General features: G+C 46.2%; 1 protein-coding gene across 1 annotated transcript in view; it reads left to right on the top strand.

Moving 5' to 3' along the window:
- Positions 1–14,703, top strand: part of pudp (pseudouridine 5'-phosphatase) — a 41,251-nt gene extending 26,548 nt beyond the window's left edge. The window contains exon 4 of the mRNA XM_072379310.1: positions 14,021–14,703. Coding sequence (XP_072235411.1) covers positions 14,021–14,197 — 177 coding nt within the window. The 3' untranslated portion in view covers positions 14,198–14,703. The remainder of the gene's footprint in view (positions 1–14,020) is intronic.
- The last annotated feature ends 4,859 nt before the right edge of the window (positions 14,704–19,562 follow it).

The following is a 19,562-nucleotide window of genomic DNA, read 5'->3' as shown; positions in this document are numbered from 1 at the left end:
GGGCTCCCCTGTGTTCTTATCGGAGTGAATGAGCTGTGCTGCAGCCATGCCTGTCAATGAAGTGGTCCCAGTAGAGGTGTGTGTAGAATTCATTGATCTTAAAGTATTGGTGAAATAAAGACAGATAATGCCTTATTTAGAGGCTGCATCGTCTCAGTCCCATTCATTCCTTTATATGGATCTCCAGTTATCTAAATATCTTCCAAAGGATGCCGACTTTCACCAAACTGTTCTCGGTAACTAGATGAACGTATTTCATGCCAGAAATAAGGTCCAGGTTTAAAAATACCGGAGTTCCCCTTTAAGTTAATCATAATCATTGTGAAGTAGGTTGTGTGGCGTGATGGTGAGGAAGGACCCGGATGCAGATAGTTCAAAATAAAAACACTTGATTCATTTAAATAAACCGAAACAAAAGCGCGGCTGAGTCGGAATTCCAAAAAAAGTACGAGAATACAAAATCTGACTATGACTGTGAAAAACAAAAGGACAGACCGTGTGACATGGCATCAGTGACGGTGGCATGGATGATGGTGAGGATCTGGCACTGAACATGAGAAAACCTGGAGACGATCCGCTGAAGGGAGGTGATTGGTGAGTGAAGGCAGCTGAGGGGAAAAGCACAGGCGACGTGAGTGAAGCTGATGGCAGGGCAGAAGAAAACATGGCAAAAACCAAAATCTAACCGGGAACATAAAACATGACAAAATGAACTGCATGTTTTTCATGTGTTGAAATTGACATGTGGAAGAATTTCAATGCAAATATGTTCCATTCAAATGAACTATCGTCACCAGTACTTTCCCTTTAAGACAGTTAACCTGGTAGTTGTTTTTGGAGGTAAGTGAGTAATCTTGGAGGTACAAATGAACTGAATTCAGAACTCTATGTGAAAATAAACAAAGCAGTATAGATAGGCCCAGTAAGTGGATGCCGACAGAGGTGTCTGTCATGCATGATGTTCTGTGTGTGCGTGCAACACGAGCACACTGGCTCAGGGCTCCAGCCTAACTTTGTCTGCTTCAGCACTAAACTTAAAACTCAGTTAACAGAAATGAGCAAACTTCTTTTGTTTTCTGTTTGAGCTCACAAATTGTGTTTTGGTGTCAGATACACTTGAACTCCGTCTTTTTTCGGAGCAATTAAGCAAGACCCGTGAATGCTTCCGTCTCAGTGTGGGTGGATGTATTGAGCTCGACTTTCTTCTGCAGGCTGATTAGATGGTTCCTGCCCTTCAAAGCACTGCTGGCAGACGTGCAGCAGTTGATCATTGCGTCTGATACTTGTCACCATGTTGCTGTACTTTACAGATTTGATGTTTAGGTTTTGTGGTCAGCAGATTATAGATATCCACATGAAATGCAGGGCTTATACTGGAAGGAGACGATATTCACCTTTTTCAGTGTGAGACCATGCCCCGCATCTATTTATCAGCAGAGAGTTGGCACTGTCATGGCACAGGAGGCTCTGAACGCTCCTTTCTTTTTAAAAATCAATCAATTGTTCAAAGTGACGAGCAAAGTGAGGGTGACATTAAGCAGCTCACTGACCAGAAGTAAGTTGATGACAACCTACACAGTTTGTCCCCTCCCCCCGGCGTTGTTACTATAACAACAGGCTTGCATTAATTCTCAAGACTCTTTCACTCACACAAGACAAACAACACACCTCTTCCCCTTAATAATACCCCTAATGACAAAGTTATTAGCTCAAACTCTCTCAGTACTTTTCAGATGCTGCTTGACAGTTGGGCAACTTATAGTGGTAAACCTGTAGCAGGATGTTTTCTGTGTAGCTAATCACACACACATTACCCCATGTTTAGTCACTTTCATCTCCGAAACACAATACTGGAGAGCAGCTGATGTAGAGTGAAAAACACTGTAGGAAAGTTTAAAACGAGTTGACCAAAATGCTGTGAAAATGTGGCACAAAAATAGCAATGATTACAACACAAGTTTATGTATATGTTTATGTTTATGTATTTAGCAGATGCTTTTATCCAAAGCGACTTACAAATGAATATAAAAGTAATATTAAAAGCATGCAAAAGCAGAGAGCAACAAAGTAAAAAGAAGCTAGTGGTTTAATGCGGATTCAGGCAAAGATTTCTAGCTTTGGGTGCGACAGAGTAATTCTTTATATTTATGTTTATGTTTCTGTATTTATCAGACGCTTTTATCCAAAGCGACTTACAAATGAAGATATAACAGCTTTATAAAAAGCTAACAATAAGCTACATAGAAGGAACCCAGGAGTCCGACTCTGTCAGAGGTGACAGAGTAGAGATAGGGTGCAGGCATAGAAGGAAGTGCAGAAAGATAAAGTGCAGAGATAGAGGGGGTAGGGAAGTACAAGGTAAGTGCTGGGATAGGAGATGCTCTCTGAAGAGCTGGGTTTTCAGGAGCTTCTTGAAGATAGACAGGGACGCCCCTGTTCTGGTAGCGCTCGGTAGGTCATTCCACCATCGTGGGACGACACATGAACAGAGTTTGGATTGTCTTAGGCGTGGTGTAGGAGCTGCTAGACGACAATCCTGGGACCAACGGAGGGACCCAGTTGGGACAGAAGCCTTTGCAAGAGCGTTCAAGTAGATGGGAGCCGTTCCATTAAGCACTTTGTAGCTAACATCAGTGACTTGAACCTGATGCGGGCGGCTAAGGGCAGCCAGTGGAGTTCAATGAACAGAGGGGGGACGTGTTCTTTTAGGCTGATCCAAGATCAGACGCGCCGCCGCGTTCTGGACCATCTGCAGAGGTTTCACAGCACAGGCTGGAGACCAGTTAGGAGAGCATCGCAGTAGTCAAGGTGGGAGATGACCATGGCCTGCACCAGGAGCTGGGGGGCATATTGGGTCAGGTATGGTCTGATCTTTCTTATGTTTAGTAATGCAAAGCGGCATGAACGAGCAACCGAGGTAACGTGATCTTTGAAGGTTAGTTGGTCATCAGTCATTACACCCAAGTTTCTAGCAACCTTTGATGGAGCCAGAGATAGGGATTCAGTTTGGATGCAAATGCTGTGGTGCATGGTTGGTTTGGCTGGGAAGACAAGCAGTTCAGTTTTTGGGAGGTTAAGTTGGAGGTGATGGGCTTTCATCCATGTTGATATGTCAGAGAGACAGTCTGAGATTCGTGCTGAGACCGTGTGGTCGTCAGGTGGGAATGACAGATAGAGCTGGGTATCATCAGCATAACATTGGTATGAGAAGCCATGTGATCGGATGATCTGTCCTAATGAGTTGGTGTATATGGCAAAGAGAAGAGGTCCTAGTACTGAACCTTGGGGGACCCCTGTGGCGAGGTGGTGCGCTGCAGAAGTGTGACTAAGCCAGGATACTTTGAAAAACCGACCAGTGAGGTATGATTCAAACCAGGAGTGTGCTCTCCCTGTGATGCCCATGCTAGAGAGTATGGACAAAAGGATACTGTGGCTGACAGTTTCAAATCGAGCAGGATAAGTACAAAGGACTTAGCTGTCGCTCTGGCTTCTTTTAAGGCTTCTGTCACAGCCAACAGAGCCGTTTCGGTGGAGTGTCCACTTTTAAACCCAGATTGGTTTGGGTCAAGGAGGTTGTTATGAGAGAGGTAATCGTTGACCTGCTTAAAGAACGCCCTTTCAATGATTTTAGACAGAAACGGGAGGAGAGAGACCGGACGATAATTCTCCACAAGTTGGAGGGAGGGAAGGTTTCTTAAGCAGCGGTGTAACCTGAGCTTGCTTGAATGTGGTAGGAAATGTGCCCGATGTCAGTGAAGCATTAATCACATGCGTGACTGCTGCAGTTACAGTAGGAGCAATGGATTGGAGAAGATTAGTAGGAACGGGGTCCAGCGGGCATGTAGTAGGACGGCTACATGTGAGAAGTTTAGACACACTGCTCTGAGTGAGAGGGGTAAATGAGGAAAATGATGCAGTAGGACTTCTGCATGCAGATTTTGTGGTACCAGGTTCGGTAAACTGTTTGCTTATAGCTGCCACTTTGTCAGTAAAAAATGAGGCAAAGGAGTCTGCTGTTAGATTGGTAGCAGGTGGCGGAGGCAGAGGATTAAGTAGAGTTTTGAAGGTGGAAAAAAGGTGTCAGTAGTACTATGAATCTTGTTGATGTAGAATGACTTTTTTGCATCAGTAACACTGGATGCGAATGATGACAGTAGCGCCTGGAGTTTAGCTAGATCTGCCGGATCTTTTGACTTGTGCCATTTCCTTTCGGCAGCTCTGAGATGAATAAGGCGCAATTAAACCAAATAAGACATACCAGCCAGCCTTCTTTATCAGTTTGTTTCTGACTCTGATGCTGCTGTCCCAAAAGATGCTGCAAAGCAGATTGAACTCTCCACCACAGACTGATAGAATATAATAACTTCTTAATGCAAATGATGCAGGACTAATAGGTACAGTCTGCTGTGTCCCTCCCTGTAAACAGAATGGGTGTTTTATTTCCACTTCAGTTTGTTATCCAGGTCGAACTCCCAGGTATCTAGACTCCACCACCTCCATCTCCTCTCCCATGATAGAAATAATGTTTGGCTTATTCAAATTTCTCTAAAAATCCACAATTATATCCGGTTTATTACATTGAAGATGGGATGATTGTTGCCACAGAGGAGAAACTCAAAGTGTCCTTAAATGAGAAAAAAAGGCTTCAATGAGAATTTTGTCAGTTTCAGGATTTATTTCATAAATCTGTTAGATATTTTTTTAATCACTGGCATTTTACCTATTATTTTGTGCTGATTTATTTGATTATTCGTCTGTTTTTGATATTGGAAAAAATAGATAACAGCAATCCATGTAATGGCCCCATTACGCTGTGGAGGTGCTTTACTGAATTAGGGCAGCTACACTTTGCAAAACAGATGGTGAAAATGCGCAGACAGTCTCTGTCTGCCCGGATAGTCTTAAAGCTGAGCAGAGAGCTGTTAGAGTTGTTCCTGCAGCCAGGTCCAGGATTCCACCATCTGTTGTTAACCAGCTCTGTGATCCTCCTCCTTTACTGTTAGCACTCTGTCTGCAGTCTCTGTCTGCCCGGATAGTCTTAAAGCTGAGCAGAGAGCTGTTAGAGTTGTTCCTGCAGCCAGGTCCAGGATTCCACCATCTGTTGTTAACCAGCTCTGTGATCCTCCTCCTTTACTGTTAGCGCTCTGTCTGCAGTCTCTGTCTGCCCGGATAGTCTTAAAGCTGAGCAGAGAGCTGTTAGAGTTGTTCCTGCAGCCAGGTCCAGGATTCCACCATCTGTTGTTAACCAGCTCTGTGATCCTCCTCCTTTACTGTTAGCGCTCTGTCTGCAGTCTCTGTCTGCCCGGATAGTCTTAAAGCTGAGCAGAGAGCTGTTAGAGTTGTTCCTGCAGCCAGGTCCAGGATTACACCATCTGTTGTTAACCAGCTCTGTAATCCTCCTCCTTTACTGTTAGCGCTCTGTCTGCAGTCTCTGTCTGCCCGGATAGTCTTAAAGCTGAGCAGAGAGCTGTTAGAGTTGTTCCTGCAGCCAGGTCCAGGATTCCACCATCTGTTGTTAACCAGCTCTGTGATCCTCCTCCTTTACTGTTAGTGCTCTGTCTGCAGTCTCTGTCTGCCCGGATAGTCTTAAAGCTGAGCAGAGAGCTGTTAGAGTTGTTCCTGCAGCCAGGTCTCTTCCTGATATTCCTGCTGTGTCCTCATCAGGGCTCCAAGCTCATCCATTTTATCCACCAATGATCTCAGACTTTCACATAATGATCAAGGGAAGAAATGGTTTAAACTTCCTTCTCCCGTTTCTGCATTTTGTTCCTACTCAGCATCCTAGACGTCTCCTCTTCAACTCATCTTGGTTTTGGATCTTATTCCAGGCATTACTTGTACTTGGGCTCAGTTAGTCAACTTTCCTGTTGCCATTGTTACGCATCATAACAGATATAAATAGTTGCCACTTACCAGCAGCACAGCATCCAAACCAGCTCAGAGAAATGTTTCAGAAATATGTTTTTACAGAAAAAACCTCAGTAGAAAATCTCAAGAAGATGCAAAGAAAGTGTCACAGTCTGCTCTATAAGTTTATGTTATGTCACAGTTTGTTTAATCATGTTATGTTCTAGTCCTGTTTTTGCCCTGCCACCTCGGTTCACTCACGGCACCTGGCTCATTGTTCACAGCTGCACCTCATTCACTGATCACTCCCTCCACAGTATTTAGTCTTCTGGTTTTCTTTCAGTCACTGCAGAATCCTCACCTCACTATCCCTTCATGCTTCCACGGAAAAAGATCGGTTTGGTTACCTGCCTCATAGCCTGTTTGAAATAGCCAGTCATAGTGTTTTTTCATAGCCTTGTTTAGTGTTTTTTTTCATGTTAAGTATTTTTGATAATCCGGCCTTTTGTTCCTGCTCCCCGTTTTGGAAATAAACCTTTTGATTTTGGAAAAGAACTGCATCTGGGTCCTACCTCCTCCAACGAACCGGGACAGAAAGACCTCACCTTGGTAGGTTATCTACAAACCCTCTGTCCTTTCAGATTGATGTGGTTCTATTTGTGCTGTCAGAAAAACTAAGTAGGACTTCATTCTATATATTACATAGCATGATCAAAAATGGCAAGGTTTGATCTTATATATAAAATAGTTGGAGCAGAGCAAAGAAAACCTCCTGAATACTGCAGGCCACTGGACTTAAGAGACGTTAAAGCTGTGGTCTGAGCTGACCCAAAGTGCCAGAAAAAGCCATGCTCTCCTTTACAGGAAGAGTCAGGACATTCTTCCCAAACCTGAAGGAAAGCTGTTGATGAGACTCGAGATTTTTTCAAAGCTGTGCTCTGCGGCCTGAATAAGATTAATGAAACATGAAAGTAAACTAGTTCATGCTCACACTGATAAGGAGGGAGAGATGGAGTTCTTCCACTGTCATTAATCAAACATCTGGGAAAGCTTCATAATCCAGATGTTCATAACAGGGATAATTAAGACATGAAAGTTTTATGTTTGAACATCAATTTGGTCTCTTATTACTTATTCTCCCTTTACAACAGGCTTTAGACAGTCATAGGCATGTGTTTTATAGTTAAGTGAAAATGTTGACTGTGCAACAGTCAGAATTCAGACGCTACCATTGCTGTGGCTGTTTGCTTAGCTGCTTTGGCTGATGTTTGTATCATATGCTTTGCAGACTTGTGCTGCATTCCTACCTGTTTTTCTGCCTTGAGATCGTGCGTGAAATAAAGGGCTGTGCAGAACAAAGAGCCCACTTTACCTTCACTGTCATTCTGGGGAGGCTGTAGTTCAGGGGAGCTACTCGCTCCACGCTGAGGCTACTCGCTCCACGCTGAGGCTACTCGCTCCGGACTGAGGCTACTCGCTCCGGGCTGAGGCTACTCGCTCCAGACTGAGGCTACTCGCTCCAGACTGAGGCTACTCGCTCCGGGCTGAGGCTACTCGCTCCGGGCTGAGGCTACTCGCTCCGGGCTGAGGCTACTCGCTCCGGGCTGAGGCTACTCGCTCCGGGCTGAGGCTACTCGCTCCGGGCTGAGGCTACTCGCTCCGGGCTGAGGCTACTCGCTCCAGACTGAGGCTACCCGCTCCAGACTGAGGCTACCCGCTCCAGACTGAGGCCACTCGCTCCAGACTGAGGCTACCCGCTCCAGACTGAGGCTACTCGCTCCGGACTGAGGCTACTCGCTCCAGACTGAGGCTACTCGCTCCGGGCTGAGGCTACTCGCTCCGGGCTGAGGCTACTCGCTCCGGGCTGAGGCTACTCGCTCCAGACTGAGGCTACTCGCTCCAGACTGAGGCTACTCGCTCCGGGCCGAGGCTACTCGCTCCGGGCCGAGGCTACTCGCTCCAGACTGAGGCTACTCGCTCCAGACTGAGGCTACTCGCTCCGGACTGAGGCTACTCGCTCCAGACTGAGGCTACTCGCTCCGGGCTGAGGCTACTCGCTCCGGGCTGAGGCTACTCGCTCCGGGCTGAGGCTACTCGCTCCGGGCTGAGGCCACTCGCTCCGGGCTGAGGCTACCCGCTCCGGGCTGAGGCTACTCGCTCCGGACTGAGGCCACTCGCTCCGGACTGAGGCCACTCGCTCCGGACTGAGGCCACTCGCTCCGGGCTGAGGCTACTCGCTCCGGGCTGAGGCTACTCGCTCCGGGCTGAGGCTACTCGCTCCAGACTGAGGCTACCCGCTCCAGGCTGAGGCTACCCGCTCCGGGCTGAGGCTACTCGCTCCAGACTGAGGCTACCCGCTCCGGACTGAGGCTACCCGCTCCAGGCTGAGGCTACTCGCTCCGGACTGAGGCTACTCGCTCCAGACCGAGGCCACTCGCTCCGGACCGAGGCCACTCGCTCCGGACCGAGGCCACTCGCTCCGGACCGAGGCCACTCGCTCCGGACCGAGGCCACTCGCTCCGGGCCGAGGCCACTCGCTCCGGGCCGAGGCCACTCGCTCCGGGCCGAGGCCACTCGCTCCGGGCCGAGGCCACTCGCTCCGGGCCGAGGCCACTCGCTCCGGGCCGAGGCCACTCGCTCCGGGCCGAGGCCACTCGCTCCGGACCGAGGCCACTCGCTCCGGACCGAGGCCACTCGCTCCGGACCGAGGCCACTCGCTCCGGACCGAGGCCACTCGCTCCGGACCGAGGCCACTCGCTCCGGACCGAGGCCACTCGCTCCGGGCCGAGGCCACTCGCTCCGGACCGAGGCCACTCGCTCCGGACCGAGGCCACTCGCTCCGGACCGAGGCCACTCGCTCCGGACCGAGGCCACTCGCTCCGGACCGAGGCCACTCGCTCCGGGCCGAGGCCACTCGCTCCGGGCCGAGGCCACTCGCTCCGGGCCGAGGCCACTCGCTCCGGGCCGAGGCCACTCGCTCCGGGCCGAGGCCACTCGCTCCGGGCCGAGGCCACTCGCTCCGGGCCGAGGCCACTCGCTCCGGGCCGAGGCCACTCGCTCCGGACCGAGGCACAGATAATGTGCAACCTAACCCTGGCCCTGAGCTGCAGTGTATCCAGACACCATCTGATTCTGAATCTTTGTCTGGTCTTAAAATTGTTCATCACATGGTTAGGATTTGGGCTAAATCAACAGGTGCTGATATTGTTGCAGCTGATAGATATTAGCTTCATCCTTCTGAAACCACCAGGACTTCACAAGGATTATTAAGATGAAGAAACTGAAAAATCAGGTTTTCATGAAATGATCAAAAACTGTTCTGGAAGGTGTTAAATGTTAATCAGTATGAATGGCGTCTTTCTGCTATATTTACACAGTAAACCACCTAGCTCATATTGTGTAGCATATAAACTGCATGACGTGCAACCAAAATCTTAGAATGCTGTGTAAAATGTAAATAAACAGAATCCTCGGCCAGTATTTGATTAACTGTGGAACTAAATCAGGACGGACAACATAAGGTCCGAGCATCTTCGGCCAATGGATTCTCACTTCAGAAACAGGAAATAGAATAAATAGAAATAAAAAACAAGTAGTCACAACTGAATATGTAAATCTGTCTGTCTTCCCTGTTTGTGTTCCTGAAGCTGGATTCTTTATCACCACAAACTTCAAATGATCGGCTAAATCCTGCTGCAGGCACTTCCTCAGATCAGCAAAGCAAAGGAACGCAGGGTGGCTGTGAGATTTGCAGCCACTCATTTAGCTTATTATGATATTTGATGAAGTCCCTGGGTAGTCCATGGACTTTTCTGAGCATTTTGCTTTGTGTTTAACCTCAGCTCGGTGGTAAGTTATCTCCTAATGAAACGCCTGCTCAGTAACTGCTCAGTTGTGAATCCACCGGACAGTTAATTTGGGCGTTCTTTGTTTGTTTCCACCTGGTCAGTTCAGATTACGTTGACATTGAGTAAGAATCTAATATTTCTTTGTTGATACAGAAAGCTTCAGAGAAGAATTAAAGGATTTAATCCTTGTGATGACTTTTTATCAATCTAAAACACATGCCCTCCGTAGGCTGAGAAAGTGGCTTTGAAGTAACCGCAGAGCAGTTAGGCAATGTGACTTTGGGTTCTGAGGTTGGAAGGTGTGGCGTTTCAGATGACTGTGACCAGGAACATTTCAGTTCACCGGGGAAGCAAATCTGAAGCAATCTTTTACCCACAAAGAAATGTGGGGTCTTGAACCTGGGACGATGACACACAGTCATGTCACTTTATGGTTGGGAAGCGAGTTAGTCGTGTTATTTTAATCTGTGCCAGGTTAACATCGGGGTTAGAAATGCCTCCATCTCCATCTGTCAGTATCAGTGAACTCAAGCTTTTGATTGTCTATTGGTGTAAAACAGCTTGACTATGAATCATGTGAAATGTCAAATTGTGTTTAGTGTGAAACCTGGATTTCCAGTTTAGGACGACACCAACTTGACCTCATGGCAGTACAATATACAGCGTGCCCAGCTAACGAATGCCGTTTGGATGCAGAAAAGCCAGAGTTCTTTCACTTTGATTCAATCTGGTGGGAATTAGTTCAACACTAGGCCAAAGCCACATGAATTTGTCCTTTACGAAATGTGGGCTGGTACGACAGCATGAGACTGTCTGCTTTTGCCTTTTCTTCATATTATGGTTTGAGTTCATAACTAACATTTGATGTCAAATGATGCCTTTTGTGTAGCTCTCTTTAGAATTAGCTTTGAGGAGACAAAGCCTGAGGTTTTGACCATCAGTGCTGGCTTTATTTCTGCTCTCCGTGGCATGTTACACACTTTCCTCATGCCACCCAAGGCTCCAGGATCATTTAAAGAATGCGATGTGCAATAAGTCGTTTATTCACTGGCCCCTCCATGTAGGACACAAACACACTAAATTAGTTTGGCCTCATATAACACAGGAGCGTGTTATAATGTATATTTGATAAATATGGGAGCGTGTCTGAGTTTTACATCACAGCTGCTGTACCATCTGGATTTATTACCACTGTTTCATGCGTCTGTTGGAGAGAGCAACACTCAGTCAGTCAGTCACAACAGTCGGAGATGGTGATGAGTCATATATGTGTGTGATTTGTCTGTGAAATGCTTGACATGAATGTCAGCAGATGATACTGTGTGGGCATGAAAGTAAAGTCTGACTGTTTTTTAACTAAACCCTAAGGATATATTTGCAAAGTATTTAAATTTAGCTGCATCAGTTGGGAGAAGAAAGCAGTCCAGGAGAGTGCTGTCACCATGGCAACCTGATCTGACCATGTAAAGAGAATTATACCCTAATCTCAGTGTCAGTGCAGAAAAAGGTTGCTGAGACTAAATCTCAGTTTTAAAGATTTAAAATCCATGTGTTAACTTTTGTGAGACTTAGTCTGAAGATCACCTGTTCGAGTTTGGTTGAAGATTAAAGCGACTTTGGATCGTCCAAACTTGACTGTGCAGTTTCCATTCGCTAGCAAAGAAGATCTCAAATGATTATTTAAAAAGCTAGAGGAAAAACTATAACCTGAAGCAAAACCAGAAGCGCAACCAGGTCTGCTCTTTGGTGGTGGTCTGCTGTTTGTTGGTGGTCTGCTCTTTGGTGGTGGTCTGCTGTTTGGTGATGGTCTGCTGTTTGTTGGTGGTCTGCTCTTTGGTGGTGGTCTGCTGTTTGTTGGTGGTCTGCTCTTTGATGGTGGTCTGCTCTTTGATGGTGGTCTGCTGTTTGCTGATGGTCTGCTGTTTGTTGGTGGTCTGCTGTTTGATGGTGGTCTGCTGTTTGGTGGTGGTCTGCTGTTTGTTGGTGGTCTGCTCTTTGGTGGTGGTCTGCTGTTTGATGGTGGTCTGCTGTTTGGTGATGGTCTGCTGTTTGTTGGTGGTCTGCTCTTTGATGGTGGTCTGCTCTTTGATGGTGGTCTGCTGTTTGCTGATGGTCTGCTGTTTGTTGGTGGTCTGCTGTTTGATGGTGGTCTGCTGTTTGGTGGTGGTCTGCTCTTTGGTGATGGTCTGCTGTTTGGTGGTGGTCTGCTCTTTGATGGTGGTCTGCTGTTTGTTGGTGGTCTGCTGTTTGATGGTGGTCTGCTGTTTGGTGGTGGTCTGCTGTTTGGTGGTGGTCTGCTCTTTGATGGTGGTCTGCTGTTTGTTGGTGGTCTGCTGTTTGATGGTGGTCTGCTGTTTGGTGGTGGTCTGCTGTTTGGTGGTGGTCTGCTCTTTGGTGATGGTCTGCTGTTTGGTGGTGGTCTGCTCTTTGGTGATGGTCTGCTGTTTGGTGGTGGTCTGCTGTTTGGTGGTGGTCTGCTGTTTGTTGGTGGTCTGCTGTTTGTTGGTGGTCTGCTCTTTGGTGATGGTCTGCTGTTTGGTGGTAGTCTGCTGTTTGTTGGTGGTCTGCTGTTTGGTGATGGTCTGCTGTTTGGTGATGGTCTGCTCTTTGGTGGTGGTCTGCTGTTTGGTGGTGGTCTGCTGTTTGGTGATGGTCTGCTGTTTGGTGATGGTGGTCTGCTGTTTGATGGTGGTCTGCTGTTTGGTGATGGTCTGCTCTTTGGTGGTGGTCTGCTGTTTGGTGGTGGTCTGCTGTTTGGTGATGGTGGTCTGCTGTTTTGTGGTAGTCTGCTGTTTGATGGTGGTCTGCTGTTTGATGGTGGTCTGCTGTTTGGTGATGGTCTGCTGTTTGATGGTGGTCTGCTGTTTGCTGATGGTCTGCTGTTTGGTGGTGGTCTGCTGTTTGGTGGTGGTCTGCTGTTTGGTGGTGGTCTGCTCTTTGGTGATGGTCTGCTGTTTGGTGGTGGTCTGCTCTTTGGTGATGGTCTGCTGTTTGTTGGTGGTCTGCTGTTTGTTGGTGGTCTGCTGTTTGTTGGTGGTCTGCTGTTTGTTGGTGGTCTGCTGTTTGTTGGTGGTCTGCTGTTTGGTGGTGGTCTGCTGTTTGGTGATGGTCTGCTGTTTGGTGGTGGTCTGCTCTTTAATGGTGGTCTGCTGTTTGGTGATGGTCTGCTGTTTGTTGGTGGTCTGCTGTTTGTTGGTGGTCTGCTGTTTGTTGGTGGTCTGCTGTTTGGTGATGGTCTGCTCTTTGGTGGTGGTCTGCTGTTTGTTGGTGGTCTGCTCTTTGGTGATGGTCTGCTGTTTGTTGGTGGTCTGCTGTTTGGTGATGGTCTGCTCTTTGGTGGTGGTCTGCTGTTTGGTGATGGTCTGCTGTTTGTTGGTGGTCTGCTGTTTGTTGGTGGTCTGCTGTTTGGTGATGGTCTGCTCTTTGGTGGTGGTCTGCTGTTTGTTGGTGGTCTGCTCTTTGGTGATGGTCTGCTGTTTGTTGGTGGTCTGCTCTTTGGTGATGGTCTGCTGTTTGTTGGTGGTCTGCTGTTTGTTGGTGGTCTGCTCTTTGGTGATGGTCTGCTGTTTGTTGGTGGTCTGCTCTTTGGTGATGGTCTGCTGTTTGGTGGTGGTCTGCTGTTTGTTGGTGGTCTGCTCTTTGGTGGTGGTCTGCTGTTTGTTGGTGGTCTGCTCTTTGGTGGTGGTCTGCTGTTTGGTGGTGGTCTGCTGTTTGGTGGTGGTCTGCTCTTTGGTGGTGGTCTGCTGTTTGGTGGTGGTCTGCTGTTTGTTGGTGGTCTGCTCTTTGGTGGTGGTCTGCTGTTTGGTGGTGGTCTGCTGTTTGTTGGTGGTCTGCTGTTTGTTGGTATTCTACTGTTTGTTGGTGGTCTGCTCTTTGGTGGTGGTCTGCTGTTTGTTGGTATTCTACTGTTTGTTGGTGGTCTGCTCTTTGGTGGTGGTCTGCTGTTTGTTGGTGGTCTGCTGTTTGGTGGTGGTCTGCTGTTTGGTGGCGGTTGTAATTTCTCATTTCTGTTCTCTCTCGCTTTTAACCAGAACCGCACATTGTCAGAATTTTAGTCAGCACGACATGCCACTTTGGCTTTTTTGTTGTGTCCAGACTCTTGTTAGGCTTGGCTCAGTGTGTCTGCATGGCACAGCATTCTTGAAATTGGAGATTAAATTGATATTCCAGCAGGCAGAGGTCAACATTAACCCTCTGAGGAATGTCAAGTTGAATACATTTAAATTGAAATGGTTCTCTTGTTTGTTTTTTGGAGTGAAAATCTGTTAACTTAACAAACTTGTAGGATAATATCTATGTTTTTGCCCCTCCTTTTCTTTGCTTAGTGCTTGGTGTTTGAAGATGCTCCCAATGGTGTGAAGGCGGCCCTAGCTGCAGGGATGCAGGTGGTGATGATTCCTGACGACAACCTGGACCCCCGCCTTACCCAGGAGGCTACACTGCGACTCAGGAGCATGGAGGAGTTCGAGCCTCAGCTCTTTGGCCTGCCGGCATATGACTGAGGCAGATATCGAGGATAAAAGCACACTGTGTCAGGCTCTGTGTTTACCTCATTCTCACTCCTTGAAGGAAAGTAATCTATCACTTTGCAGAGTTAAAATCCAGCTGATTGTTTTTCTGCCTGTTTTAACCTTTTGGGGGGATGCTGACATTTTTTTGAATTTTTGCCAGGAAATGACATTTAACAGCCATCTCTTTCAGATATGTCCTGTTGTTTCATTAAACCCTGAAGTTTTTAAGACTGTACCAGTTGTCAATATATGTCACATAAGAAAAGCTGAGGGTTTGGTTTTTACATGTGTGCCTCCTAAGCTTCTGCTACCATCCTGTAAAGTGCACATGTACCATATCTAATGTAATGGGGCTCATTAAATGGGATTATTTGGAACTCTGAGCAGTGAAAAGAACATTCTGGGTGTTACAGGAATATCACTGTAACTCGTGCTGTGGTTATGTGGATAAAACATGTCCTTTGTGTCTGAACACTAAAACGACTGCTGTTTTCTTATTTGACTGGGCTGACACTCACTGTTTGAGTGCCACAAACACTGTAGTCATCATATCAAATCTCACATCATGTCACTGGCTGTTCATCAGTGGGTATTTCCAAAGGAAGTTATTTTGCACACACTGTTGTGACATCCAGTTTCTAATGAGCGCAGTTTTGTTGCCGACACAATAAAGAACGTTTGTTAAAAACCCACACCTGTTGTTTGGACCTATAATACCATATAATGCACAGTAGATTAGTTCCACCACCTGTGTCCCAAACTAAGACGTGAGGCTTTGTCTCAGCCTGTTGGGCTGTGGTTAGATTTGCATCACTTTGTTACATAAAGCTTTGCGCTCGGGTACTTCATGTGACCAGCTTGTGGCCCGCCCACACAATAACCAATGAGGCTGAGAATGGATAAAAGAAGTACCACAGTGGCAGGGTTTATCTCTTCTCAAAACTCTGCTCTAATATCCAGGAGTTCTACACCATGTCTTCTGGAAAATACAATGTCACAGCTCACAGTAACTGGATAAATTAGTGGTGAAGAAGGATGCAAGTGGACATCTGTAAAACTCCACCCAAAAACAAGAAACACTTCATTCTCAAAGTTGTTCCATCAAGTCTTTTCCTAAACGGGGGAAGTATCTGGTTCTGTGTTGGATTATGTTGTTGTGAACCCCGTACAACATGCTGACACCTCAGGATTATCCGAGCACATACTGCGCATGTATGTGCAGATATGTAAAAAGACGATGTCTCCTGTTGCCATATCAACAAATGGGAGATCAGGCCGTCTGACCCGGGGACCCAACTAAAGGCCGGAACCTTTACTTCAGCGGCTCAGGGTGCGAGGCCGCTGCTGGAGAAAATTCTCATCAGTCTGACAGTTTTCTACAGTGCCTCAAAGCAAAGTCTGGAACGATGCACATGAACATTTGTGCCCCATTTTCACATTGTGTGTTTATGTGCAAGTCAACCAGATATCCATCCATTTCTACAGGGAGCTCTGTAATCAGGACCACAGTTTGAAACACCACTGACGTTTCCGCTCCTCCAGCATTTATTAGCCTTGAGTACATTGAAATTTTGCAGTAGGTTGTAGAGAGAGATGAAGAGCGAACTCTCAGGTTGACAGGCTGTGACACTTCCTGTGTGGTATTAAAGCAACATGGCTTCTGGATTCAAATGGATAGAAACCTTTATTTAGACAGATGTACATCCATAAAATGTAACAGCCTACCTGGCTAAAGTTATCTGAAATGGTTTATGAAGGAATGACTGCATCAAAACTTCAATCCCCCATCCTGAGCTGCACGAGGCGACTGTGGAGAGAAAATCTCCCTTTTAACAGGAAGAAACCTCCATCAGAACCAGAACCAGGAAGGGTCCATCTGCCTCGACCAGCTGGGGCTGAGAGGACAGGAAAGAGGGGACAACAAGCACCACATAACATAGCACAAACTAATCTTGGGTCTCGGACTGATTAGTAACCCTGATCTGAAGATAGCTGCCACTCCTCCTCCTCTGCCTGTGGTTGGAGGAACGTGAACATTTAAATAGTCAGAGGGAGTTGATTCATTAATGCTAACATGATCCTCCTGCTGCAGCCAGGTTTCTGTAAGACAAAATATATCAATATGATGATCACAGATCAAATCATTCACTAACAGAGACTTCCAAAGGAGAGATCTAATATTCAGCAAACCACATTTAACAGTTTGATGTTTTTGTTCAGTTAAAGTTTTTGTTTGAAATTTTTTTTTTTGCACAAGAGGATTTGCTCCTTTTGTGTTTTTTGACTGGGGGGGGGTATAAAGGTTCTGTATTAGATCAGCCTCTATTCATTTATATCAGCTTCACTTCTAATTGAATGTAATGTTTTATTTGAGAAAATGCTGTACTTAGAATATCTTTGACTATTTTAAGAATCTTTACTTTGGGGGCGCATTAGATTCGATGTACCATCTCTCATCTTCTTATATCTGCCTCTGCACTTGAAACAGCGCATATGTAAACGGACCCTTTGCAGAGTAGGCCTCAACAGGAGTGGAGCCAGAACTCCCGAAGTGAGAACTCCTGTTCACGACTTCCTGGCTTTCTGATTTCCCTCCCTCCTTTTCTTTCTCCTGCATACAGCTGATCACTATCTGGTTAACATTCTCCTGGCCTGAATGGGGATTGTTTTATTTGGAGGTTTGTTCATGTGGTGAAAGTGTGTCCTGGAGGTGTTTCTTTCAGGTTGAAATTAGAAAAGAAATCGCACAGGCCTAATTATTCTGTTTAAACTTACTTTCTTCATGACTTTGATTTCAGATTTATTTCGGTTATTTTCAGGCGCGTGTACTGTATGCGCTCCTTCATTTTTGCTCTTATAATTTGATATAAGTGGAACGTCTTGTGGTTGTGTAGTGAGAGGAGAAACAAACATGAAGCTCTACAAAAATATCTTCCACATTTTGGCATTTATTACTGCTACTTGTGTCACATTACAACCTATAATTGAAAAGAATATGCTTTTATGTTCTATATCTACACAAAATTAGTGCTGAAATTGAAATAAAGTCTTGTAAAATGTTCACATGATGTCAGTATGTACAGTGTGAGATGATGTCGGGGGGAGGAGATGAGTTATTGTTCAGTGAAGTCTGCGAGGGGGAGAGGAGGAAGAGACGACGACTAAAGGGGATAAATATCTTAGCATCTCACTGCCGGGTTTACAGAACTTCTCCTGAAATGGAATACATCAAGTGTAGGACTATATAAGCTAATCTCCATCAATGACTTTTTATCAAAGTGATACATATTACAGAAAAGGCCAAGATAAAAGAAAAATGAGCAGAGCAGAATAAAAGCTGCTTTTGACCCCAGACACTGTCCTGAACTTCAGTTCGGTGAGGCCATCATGGGTCGCATTTCAGTTCATCATTTTATGTCGGGAAGAATCTTAATTCAAAAGCATTTGAGGTTGTTTTAACCTCAGTGTAAGCCATTCTAGTACTTTTGAAAGAAAAATTAAGCCACATAAAAGCGACAGCTCCTTCTGATGTCTGAGAGACGGACTGTCTGCCGCACACGGCGGTTTCCTCACCGTTAGCGACATGCAGCCACAGCTACATGTGCAGCTGATGTAGCTGTTATTCAGCTTGATTAAAAGCAATCAAGACACCAAATGTTGTGTCAAGTTTGGCTTCAGACTTGCTTTACATGCAGAGGTTTCTGCCTTTCATGGTGAAGAGCCTTGTGTTGCTACCGTGTAAGAATTACAGGTCAGGGCTCCGTGGAGGACAAAGGGAATCTTTTCATATCTGCAGCCACCAAACATCTTTACAGGCACTGAACGCATCTCCATCCGTCATCAACATTCTTACTGATGCCTGTTTACATGCAGTAAAGTCCAGCATGTGGCAAGTGATGTGGAGCACAACGTTTTTTTCTCTGACCCATTTCAAGATAATTGTTTCCAGCTGAGGGACCAGATAAATGTTTTAAAAGGGCTATTCATCGAGCCTCCGAGCTGCAGCCAATCTGACATGCACAACATCTTTTTACTTAGCTAAAATAAAATCTGCGAGGGCGCCTTGGACAGGTAACTAAGACTCAGATGAAATTTATTGTCATGCATATAGTAATACACATGAAATTTCTCCTCCGCTTTTAACCCATTCAGGTTGGCAGCTGTTGAACACACATGCAAAGGGTCACACACTCATAGAGACAGATGCCGTACACTGGAGTGGGTGCGATGCCTTGCTCAAGGGCACCTCAGTTGTGGCAAGGAGTTGGACTGACACTCCTCCAGCTGAGGGGCGAGAGTGGGAACCACCAACCTTCCGGTTATTGGATGACCCACTCTACCCACCAAGCCATGGCCGACCCATAGGGCGACATCACAGAGCCACAAACGAGACAAACAACCATCCTAACTCACTCCAAGGGACAATTTTAGAGTCACCAGTTAACCCAGTGTTTCCCAATCCTGGTCCTAGAGGCACCCCGCCCTGCATGTTTTCCATGGTTCCCTGCTCCAGCACACCTGATTCAAATGAATGGGTCAGGTGTTTAAGCTCTGCAGAAGGCTGAGGACGACCCATTGCAGGACGGTGTGCCTTGAGGACCAGGATTGGGAAACACTGAGTTAACATGTATGATTTTGGATGGTGGGAGGAAGCCGCAGTAACCTGGAGAAAAAACATCAAAATGTTTGCATTTAAAAACATTGCAATAACTTCTTTCTGTTACTAGCTTCAAATGAATCCTTTATTTTCAGGGCCAAAACAAATAACTCTACGTGCACAGTGGCACAGCTTCAGATGGAACACTGAGCAAACTCATATCTAGAGTCGGCATATCTCTAAAGCACAGCCTACTGCTGAATTGCCAAGAAGGGAAAAGCACAGAAGAATTCCTAAATCAGATGAAAGTATTTCTGCGAGATGCCATTTTGTATTCCACTGCCAATGTGAGCAACCTCAGCTTGAACCAAAAGGGATTTTAAGGAGACGAAGATATCGCAGGGCTCTGACTACAAGAAACACTTTAAGGTGCAGACACTTCGTTTTCTGCTCTCTCTCCGAGACTCAGTGCTTCTTCAGTGATGCAAATACACCTCATGTTTTATTCAGGTTCAAGTAATGAGGGAATGAATTTGATTAAAGGAGCAGGTGATGGAGAGGAATGAATACAGAAAGGTATTCAAAGGCCAGACAATGTCAGATTAAGCTGTTTCATAATAACACTTTGTGGAATTAAACAGAAACATCTTTGTTATCTTTTTGGTATCTTAAGAGGTCTGATGTCTTGAAGGAATAAGGATTCATCTGGATCTTTGTTTACACCAAAGGATGGAGTACTGGATGGAGCGACTGTCGCTC

Source organism: Leuresthes tenuis, unplaced genomic scaffold, assembly GCF_036924035.1.
Source record: "Leuresthes tenuis unplaced genomic scaffold, fLeuTen1.0.hap1 SCAF_1, whole genome shotgun sequence".
NCBI classification, from domain to species: domain Eukaryota; kingdom Metazoa; phylum Chordata; class Actinopteri; order Atheriniformes; family Atherinopsidae; genus Leuresthes; species Leuresthes tenuis.
This window is presented reverse-complemented; position numbering and strand designations above follow the sequence as displayed.